The sequence below is a fragment of the Pituophis catenifer genome, unplaced genomic scaffold (genome assembly GCF_029215685.1).
Source record: "Pituophis catenifer annectens isolate HBS135680 unplaced genomic scaffold, rPitCat1.0.hap2 SCAF_7, whole genome shotgun sequence".
Classification (NCBI taxonomy): Eukaryota; Metazoa; Chordata; class Lepidosauria; order Squamata; family Colubridae; genus Pituophis; species Pituophis catenifer.
The window spans coordinates 67,965,070-67,975,617 of NW_027256887.1; the positions used below are offsets into that span (position 1 = coordinate 67,965,070).

Below are 10,548 nucleotides of genomic sequence, written 5' to 3' on the forward strand. Positions count from 1 at the left end.
TGTTTACAAACAAAATATACATATGAACATAGTAAACTTAACAATAAAAGATACAAGGTAACAATAATCATGCTGTCAACCAGCAGAGCAAAACATCCAAATTGGGCTCCATTAATACTCTGGTCCCAAAGCCTGAGGGAAGAGCCACGGTTTTAAGAGCTTCCAACAGGCCAATTTTTTGTGTGTGTGGGGGGGGGCAGAGGGTTGGTGGGTATGCACATGCATGCCCACACAATTATAAAGGTATATGGAATACTACATACAACAATAGCCAAAAACATTTTATATCGGGTGTCAAACTGGTGGCCTGTGGGCCGAATGCGTCACGTGCAGGCCACATCCACCCCAATTCTGTGAAGGGGAAAAACGTCACGTGACGACAACGTGATACGGCAAGTTTGACACCCGTGTTTTATATCATATGAAATTACAATTTTCATAGCTAGGACCAGCAATCATATTCCCTTCATAACATCAGCATTAGTTCCCTGTTTTTTAGCATGTTAGGCAAAGATCTGTTTCATAAATACAACACATTTTTAAGATGATTGCCCTGGTTTAGTTTCCCTCATCCATGTAGCTCCCATTATACTTTTACCATTACATAAATATGCTGGCAACAGTAATAAGCTGTTGGCTAATACAGGTAATCCTCGATTTACGACTGCAATTGTGACCAGAATTTCCTTAGTTAAGCAAGGTGGTGTTGAAGTGAGTTTTGCCCAATTTCATGGTCTTTTTTGTGATAGTTGTTAAGCGAATCACATGGCCGTTAAGCAAATTCAGCTTCCCCCATTAACTTTGCTTGTAGGACCTGGCTAGGAAAGTCACAAATAGTGAACAGGTGACCCTGGGACTTTGCCACTGTCATAAATACATGCCAGCTGCCAAGGGCCCAAATTTTGATTATATGACCATGAGCATGCTGCAACAGTCAGAAAGCTGAGGATTGGTCAAAAGTAATTTTTTCCCCAGTGCCATTGTAACTTCAAACGGTCGCTAAACAAATGATTGTAAGTCAAGGACTATTTATAATCACGAAGCAATAAGACAGTTATGTATTGAATATGGCAGCAATAAAGTATTAGCACACATAAAAAGTGCTAGACCAATTTCTTAGCCTTATTGTATAATCATGAATAAACAATGGTATTTTTCCTGCCTGTTCTCTATAGGGATTGGTGGTAATCTAGTAGCAATTCAAGCCAGCAGAATTTCGACTTATTTACATTTACATAGTGTTCCTGGAGAATTACCAGAAGAAGCCAAAGGCTGCTGTTATCCATGCAGAACATTTTGTGGCACAGGTACAAGCTGTGTTGCTTTTTCTTTACGTTCTGATTTTTCTCTCCCAGTTATTATTTACAGTACTTTAAGAAAATATTATGATTAAAGATATTGGTAGGTAGCTGTATTTCATTTATGGAGGTTTACAGATTACATTGTACATTATTAGAATCAAGTACAGCATTCAAACAAAAGCATTGAAGAAATGCCTCTATTTCATTTTTCCTATATGCAGCATTGTTTCTCAAGGGTTGTAGGACTGCTATTTTTTTTTTTAAAAAAAGCAGTAAATGTAGTTACTAGCCTTAGTTAGAAAGTGAGCTTAGTTCCATAATCTAAAAAATTTCAGAAAAAGATTGTTCTTCCAAAGGTGCTTTTCAAAAGGCAACTGGATTTTCTTGATTTTTTTCCTTGAAAATATTTCGTTTCTCAAAACCGGAGAAGATTCTTGGATGAGAAGTGAAACGTTTTCAAGGAAAAAAACCAAAAAAGTCCAGTTGCCTTCTGAAAAACACCTTTGGGACAACCATGACTTGGATGATTTGAGAATTTCCATAGGCAAAAATATTGTTTGTTGATTTCTTAATTTCTGCAGTGTGTATAGAAAACCCTTTGCTGGATTTTTTTTTTCATGACAGTAAAATGTCATTTCATCATTAAGCCCAGGATATTTAAAGAAGCCAATTCCTTTGATTTTCAACATGCTTGCACATGATAATGATTCAGTCATTATGACATATTAAATCAGATGTACCCAGTCCTTATTGGTGTCTTTTTAACTGTCTGGTTTCTTTTATGTCTGTTATGTTTTGTTTCTCGTTATTCTTTTTCAAAACCACAGAAATTAATAATGTCATCTTATTACCCAATGAAAATATCAGTAACCTTCTTATTGGCAAACAGTGTTACTTATTCTTATTTACAGGAGTAAATAATAAATCAGCTCAAGTTCTTCTGCTGTTGGTGATTCCTGGGCATTTAATATTTTTGTACACTATTCATTTAATGAAAAGTGGTCACACATCTTTGACACCCATCTTCATTGTGGTATATTTGTTCACAGCACTTCTACAGGTAAGGCTAAAACATTTTTAAAAATATTATTTATAGATTATTTATGGATGTAACAACTCAGCCCCTTTTCGTTCACCACTGCTCAAAATGGTACCTCAGTGATACTTTATGACAGTCGTCCCCAACCTTTTGGGCACCAGGGACCGGTTCTGTGGAGAGAGGTTTTTCCATGGACTTGATGGGGCGTAGTTTCGTGTGCTGCCTTTATCCCACAGATGACGCTTCATTTGTTTGTGCAGCCTGGTTTCTGGATTGCTGTGGCCCAGTGGCAGTACATGGACCAGGAGTTGGGGACCTCTGCTTTATGATTATCATGAATTGGTAAAGAAAATCCAGTGTTTGCATCTTTAGTTTGGAAGGATTCGTGGGGTACAATACAGCATGCTCAAATTTTATAAAGAATTATGTTGTATAAAAATGTTTTTATCCTTTTGTATTATTCAGTTCTTCTGGCCATTATATTTAGGTCTCATTGTCCTTTTATTAGCTACATTAAAATCTGCTGCCCTCGAATATTAGGAACCAAATAGCTAAACTGCACATACTGTACCTATCTCAGTATTTGATTCAACAAGCCTTAATAGCGTTTATGATGATGGCGGCTTAACACTGATATGTCAATTTTTGTTTCGTTTTTAGATTTTCAATGCATTTTAATATTAATCTGCACCCCAGTCCTAATTTTTATTTGTGTTCAATATCTTAAAGAAGCCAGAACATAAAAACAAAAAAGTCGACATGAAAGTAACTGTATTTAAGTTACAAAAGATTTGCATTTTTAAATGACCTACAAGCTCTATGAAAACTTTAAAACTGCTGAATGTACTTTCCAGTATAATTAATCAGCTGCACCATTTGGGACTGCACTGTTCAAAAAGATGTAGCACTTACTTTTATTCTCAACATTTGTAGATTTACTATGAAATTGGAAGTGAAGATATCATAGTTTTTGTAAGAAATTTAAATAGCCAAACTTAACATAGTTTATTCTGTCTATCTACCTACTTGTCTATCTGTCTTTTCTTAGAACTGTTGCTTTTAATTTTTGGATGAAGGGTCTTAAAATGTAAATGGTCTCAACATGTGACCTCAACAGACCAGTCTTCTCTGGCTTCAGAAGCTAAGCAGGATCAGGCCTGTGTAGCCCTAGGATGGACTAGAGCAGGGGTGGGCAACTGTGGCCCTTTTACAACCTGTGGACTTCAACTCCCAGAATTCCTGAGACAGGTTGGGAGTTGAAGTCCACAGGTTGTAAAAGGGCCACTGTTGCCCACCCCTGGACTAGAGAATACCAAACTGTAGGCTAAACTGGGAAGTAGAAACACAATCCAGGAGAAGATAGTGCTAAAACACTTCCTTGCCAAGAAAACCATGTAGTTATGTCCATGTAGTCATTGGTTGAACTCAACTTGAAGATGACTTTACTGTTCAAATGGAAACAGCTGTCTGGGTCACAGACAGATCACAGGTAGTCTCAATTTACCACAGTTCATTGAGTGACCATTCAAAGTTCCCACAGGACTGAAAAAAGTAATTTAGGACCATTTTTCACACTTATGACTGTTACAGCATCCCCATAGTCACATGATCAAAATTCAGATGTTTGGCAACTGACTCATATTTATGACTGTTGCAGTGTCCCAGGGTCACTTGATCACCTTTTGCGACCTTCGGACAAGCAAAGTCAGTGGGGTAGCCAGATTCACTTAACAAACTTGTTACTAACTTAACAACTGCAGTGATACACTTAAACAATTGGGGCAAGAAAGGTCGTAAAATGAGGCAAAATTAACTTAATAATTGTCTCACTTAACAGCAGAAATTTTGGGCTCAATTCTGATCATTATTATTATTATTATTATTATTATTATTATTATTATTATTTATTCAATTTATATACTGCCCTTCTCCTATTGGACTCAGGGCGGTGCACAGCCAAGGATAAAAAACATACCAAGTAGAGGAATTGTCTGTATTTCAGCTGAACAAATAATTACTGCAGTATTTTTTTTAAAAAAAAAGCTATTATTACAGTCTCAAGTGGCCTTAGGATGTATACATATTGCCATTACAAGATATGGAGATATTACATACTATAGCATATGTGGCTACTTTCATTTATGGATCAAGAAATCCCTGACACTAATACAAAACCTCAATTCAATGAAAATCTATCTATAGTGCTGCAGTAAATAGAGAAAATAACCCATATTCAAATGATGGATATATTCTTTATAACATCATACATAAATAAATGGATATTCTTGCTTTGAGACAATTACTCATATATAACAGAGTTGGAGATCTACTAGTACAATCCCTTGTTGAAGGTCTACTAGTACAATCCCTTGTTCAAGCAGGTGATCCTATCCCCGTGATGGTGAACTTATGGCACATGTGATCATCTCTGCAGGCATGCAAGCCAACGCCCAGATCAGCTCCACCATGCATGTCCGCGCGCCTCCTGCCGGCCAGCTGATTTTCGAGTCTGCTGGGAGACACACTTGCATGTGCGGGGGGGTTGTGCACATGTGGGGGGCTGGGGGTTCGCATGCACATATGCGGGGGTGGGGGGTGCAGCGCCCCGTCTGCACCCCATTTTGGGTTCCAGGAGGCTTCAGGGAGGCCTGCTAGCACAAAACCGGGGTGTGGGTGGGTACGGTGCCCCCCCCACCCCCGGTTTGATGCTATCAGGCCTCCCTGAAGTCTCCTGGGACCAAAAATGGGGCGTGGGGGGGGTGTCCCCCCGCAGCATGTTTTTAGTCCCAGGAGGCTTCAGTGAGGCCTGTTAGCACAAAATGGGGGTCACGTAGGCATACGGGGGGGGGAGCTGGAGGGGTCTCACGTGCATGGGGGGCGGGGCCTGTGGGGGGAGCATTGCATTATGGGTGTCGGCACACATGCTTTTGGCACCCGAGGAAAAAAAGGTTTGCCATTACTGCCCTATCCCATTCTGGACAAATGACTATCCAATCTCTTCTTAAAAAGCTGTAGTGATGGTACAACTTCTGAAGGAAACCCGATTTAATGAGATTCTTTTAAATAATAGAAACAATAGAAAAATGATAGTGACAATAAGAATGCATAGTGTCAAGGCTCTGACTAATGAACTCAAGCGAATCAGAACCCTGAGACTTGGCTGCTTCTCAAAGGTCTTCTTTAATGAGTACATCATATCGGCACAGCTTCAATGGGAAGCCAAATCAAAATCTTTCCCGTGGTTTCAGTACAATTAAACTAGGAAATAACCCCATTCCCAAGTGTCAGAGGTCACGTTGGCCAATTGAATTAACTGATGAGCTCTTCAGGCACTCCTTTCCCAACCATATCTGTGGCCAGTGGAGATGACCTCAGTTCTCATGAAAAAGCTCTTTGTTGTGTCTAGTAATGCATTCCATTACTTCCCCCCTTCACCCCTGTGTGGCACCTGTGGAACAGAGAGATGGCTGTGGCCAGGGTTCAGTTCAAAGTTGACAGTATAGTTTCCTTGCACAATATTCAGGTTTTTTTAAGTCTTCATTTTAAGACTTGTCGGCCACATAAAATTGAATGTCAGATAGCAATAACCAAGTCATCCATTTCATGATTCAGAGTTTGTGATTCCCAAAACCTGTCCCTGTATTTCCTCATTTTGATTAAACCTGTAAAGAGTTTACCTATAAAAGATGTTTACCTGTAAAAGATGTTCACATCTTCATGAGAAATCTAAGAACACAGTTATGCTAAGGCAGTATTCTTCTACCTTGGCAGCTTTCAAAATGTGTGGACTTCAGCTTCCAGAATTCCATAAGCAGCACGCTGGCTGGAGAATTCTGGAAGTTGAAGTCCACAAATCTTAAAGTTGCCAAAATTGAAAAACAGTATGTTTAATAGGACTGGAAATAAACAAGTAATGGGGAAACTTACACTGAACTTTATCTTGGAAACAGCAATTGTCTATTTATTTAAAATCAGAATTGTTCTGCAAATTTTCATGTAAGGTAGAATTCATTAGATTGGCTGTTGATCCTTTCTTACTAAGAATAGTGATCCAAATGTTCATGAGGGAATATTTATCTTCTAATGGTAGCTAGACAAACCTGACTTAAAGTAGCAATTCAACAATACTAGATTTTGAAAAGAAAAATTAATAAAATGATAACGTGAGCAGTGTGGTGGCCTTTCTTGATGTTTTAGCAATATAAAGGAGGCATAATCTCTAAATAAATGGTTATTATCAGATATTTGTGAAGACTAACACCTAGAAAATTGCAGAGATCTGCAAGTAAACAATTCACTTTAGCAATCAGATCCTGGCACTCTGAAATAACAAAAGACTGGCTGATTGAAAAACTGTCAGCTAAGTAATGTGGATGATTGTGTATCATCAGATGGTCTTGAGCATAATATTAGTAGTTCTTTTGGGTTTTTTTAAAAAAATATGTTGCACTCATTGGATGTGTAGAAATGCAAAGACAAATCAGCAGATAGCAGTTGGAAAGTAGTGTTTTTCTCCATCCAGCTTTCAGAAACCAAATATTCTCCAACACAATTTAACATCATTTATTTTTGATAGGAGACAAGAGGGTAAGATAAGAGAGGATACTCCTTGCTGAGAAATGACTTTGCAGTGTAAAACTCAAGGTAGAATGGGAGCTCAGATTTTTATACAGGGATACAGGTTGTGTCTCTGTTGTCAGAATTTATAGAAAGAGCAATGGATTAGCTTGGTTAGAATCAGACCATGTCTCAGTGATTGTTGATTGCTCTACAGATCTATATTTATTTGTAACATAAGCTGTGATATCAGCATTTTTTAAACATTATGTGATATCTAAAGACCTTCTTTTCATTCAAACTAACATGACTATATTTGTTATGTTCCGGGCATTCCCAACGAATAAAGTTCTAAAGGGCTCTTGAAAATCCCTGTGTTATGTCATGTTATTTTAGTTAGCTTACATTTTACAACATTTTTAATCTCCTTTTTTCCATTCGTACTTTCAGACATCTGCTTTTGAACAGTTGCCCTTCCTCACTCCTTGTATCCCCCCACTGCCATATGATTAACAGATTAACAGAGTTGGAAGGGACCTTATAGGTCATCTAGTCCAACCCCCTGCTCCAGCAGGAGATCCTACACCATTTCTGACAAATGGCAGTCCAATCTTTTCTTGAAAGTCTCAAGTGATGAAGCTCCCACAACTTCCGAAGGCAAGCTGTTCCATTGGTTGATTGTTCTCACTGTCAGAAAGTTCCTCATCATTTCTAGGTTGAATCTCTCCTTGGTCAGTTTCCATCCATTATTCCTTGTCTGGCCTTCAGGTGCTTTGGAAAATAGCTTGACCCCCTCCTCTCTGTGGCAGCCCCTCAAATATTGGAACACTGCTATCATGTCTCCCCTGGTCCTTCTCTTCACTAGACTAGCCATGCCCAATTCCTATAACCGTTCTTCATATGTTTTAGTCTCCAGCCCCCTAATCATCCTGGTTGCCCTCCTCTGCACTTTTTCTAGAGTCTCAACATCTTTTTTTTTAGTGTGGTGACCAAAACTGGATGCAGTATTCGAGGTGTGGTCTTACTAGGGCTTTATAGAGTCATATTATAAGTCAATCCTGACCTACTCAGGTTACTGGAAGGGGAAAATGTTCTGCATTGCTCTCAATGTTGGCTTCTTGGTCAGCTAAAATAATGGGACTAGGTAATAACATCCCACATTTGGTATGAAGTGACAGGAGATTGCTCAAGTAGAGATGAGTGCTGTTAGTATTATCTTGTAGGGTTTTTGAAGAATAGGAGATTAACAAATGTTTGCATGAAATTTTAAATGGCCAGTGTTGTCTGTCTGGGAAAAAAGAGGAACTGTCTCAAAAAATCCTATTCCAGGGAAAAGAGAGGCTTTCAAATATATTTGTTTGGATTACAGAGTAGCACACTGAGCACACATATAATTAGCTTAGGCTCACACCTAGCACACATATAATTAACTTAGACTACATAGTGACTTTTTCAGTGAAGATGTTTATCTAAATAATGCATGTTCCTTTTATAATGGAAAAACTAGAAAGAAACTTGATAATTTTAAAATCATGTAGCCATATGGATATTTTCCTTTGTAGCATAAAATCAAAGGTTCTGTGCTTTTAGAAGTATTAAATTATTTCAGGGTGTTAATACTTAACACATTTCTGATTTGGGACTTCGATTACTTAAATTATTTTTAAAGAAATATGAACTTTCAAACTGGTCTCTAAAATATTGTAACACATACAAAGTTTGCAATGTTTTAAATTTGTTTCTGCCTGTAGAAATCTATAGAACTCTTTAGGTTGAAAATATAATTTCCCAAAGGATTAAATTAATTTATGTTATAACACTGCATGTTGGTTATTTAGTTTAAGCAATTTCTGTAAAAAGGTAAAGAACAAGGAAATTATTATGATTATGGTTCAGATGTTAGTCAGCCAGATGACTAGATTAGACTTTTTAACTACCTATTGAGTTCTTCCCAAGGATCTGGGATATGCAGCTGTTGTTGTTTGTTATTATTAAAGGTATCAGCACAGGATGTAAGCTGTTCCAAATAAACTGCCTTTTGCAATTGACTGAGGGTGATTTTGTCAATGCCAATGCCAAGAGTGTTCACATGGTACTCCAGTTGTTTTGGGATTGCACCCAAGGCACCTATATACAACAAAGTGAAATCACAGCTGCCTGCCAATTTTTTTTTCTGGTATTTGGCCTTTATACGCATCAAGTTCTTCCCAAGAACCTAGGATGCCGGGATGTATACCAACATAATATATATGTGGCCTTTTGTAATTGACAGGAGGAAACCACCATACTCCATTTATGTTTATCTTTCAGGTTCACTTTTCGTATTTTGATACTTTTGATCTTCTCTAATTCTTTGTCTTCTATCCTACTTGGTATTGCCACATCAACTTTCCATGCTTTCTTCTTTTCGACCACAGTTAAATCTGGTGTGTTGTGAGCCAAAACTTTTATCAGTTTGTATTTGGAAATCCAACAATATTTTAACCTGCTGATTTTTAAACTACTTTTCAACTATAAGTTTCCATCAAAGTTGCATTGCTGTTTAAGTATAATATTTAATCATGTCCCTGTGTTGTTCTCTCATAGGTATTTATCTTATTATGGATTGCTGACTGGATGGTGCACCACATCTGGAAAAAAGGGAAAGATCCAGACAGTTTTTCTATTCCTTACCTTACTGCTCTTGGAGATCTTCTTGGAACAGCCTTACTTGCACTGAGTTTTCATTTTCTGTGGCTGATTGGGGATAGAGATGGAGATGTAGGAGATTAATTAAATTAATAATGCCTAATTTATCCCATTAGTTGAAATATGAGAGTAGGGACCACTTGATTTAGCATTTCATATGAAATATATTAAGAGAGTAGTTGAGTTTCATTACAGTAACTTCAGTGTTGACACTGATATTAAACAGCCTTAACTTTTTTAAAACAATAAAAAACTAAGATAAGAGGCTTCAAGTATTTTTACACTGCAGAGATGTGTTTGGGGCTGGTTGACACCATCTCATCACAGAAAGAGAAAGTTGGCCAGCATTATGTCAGGAAATAAAATATAGTTGATAGGTAACAGAATGATGTGGTTTAACCACTGATGTATCTGCCTAATGAAATGTAGCATGCATTTCATTAGGCAGTCTGGCTATGCATTTGAAGTCATACGATATAATGGGTTCACAACATAAAATAGAGATAACCCATAATGCAAAAGATATTATTTTTGCATATCAATAAGAAAAACAGGTTCAGGTAAGACATTCGATATTCAGTTTATTTTAGTTGCTGGCAGAAAAAGGATGGAACACCCTCTGTTCTAGAAAATTAATCAGTTGAAATAGGAAATATGTTTCTCATAGAGATAATACAGTATGATCATGCATGGACAAGAATAATGTTGAATTAATGGTTGTAACTCAAGAGGTACATTGACACTGTTTTCAGGTGTTCAAGTTTTGTCCTTTATTGTGATGTATAAAGAATCAAGACTATTTAAAGAAGAAGAAAAGCAGCTTTTGATATGTATTGGGGAAACTACAATATAACTTCTGAAATAACAGGTGGATGCGTTTATTTTTTTATTTTTAGAAATACTTCTTATTAGAAATACTATTGAGTTAGTTTATCTTGGAGATCTTTTATCAAGCCACCCAGA

The 10,548-nt window shown here is 37.4% G+C and overlaps 1 protein-coding gene across 1 annotated transcript in view; it reads left to right on the forward strand.

Moving 5' to 3' along the window:
* SLC41A2 (solute carrier family 41 member 2) overlaps positions 1–10,310 on the forward strand; it is a 28,962-nt gene extending 18,652 nt beyond the window's left edge. The window contains exons 8-10 of the mRNA XM_070946827.1: positions 1,176–1,307; positions 2,213–2,361; positions 9,484–10,310. Of these exons, the coding sequence (XP_070802928.1) occupies positions 1,176–1,307; positions 2,213–2,361; positions 9,484–9,669 (467 nt within the window). The 3' untranslated portion in view covers positions 9,670–10,310. The remainder of the gene's footprint in view (positions 1–1,175; positions 1,308–2,212; positions 2,362–9,483) is intronic.
* Positions 10,311–10,548: the final 238 nt, after the last annotated feature.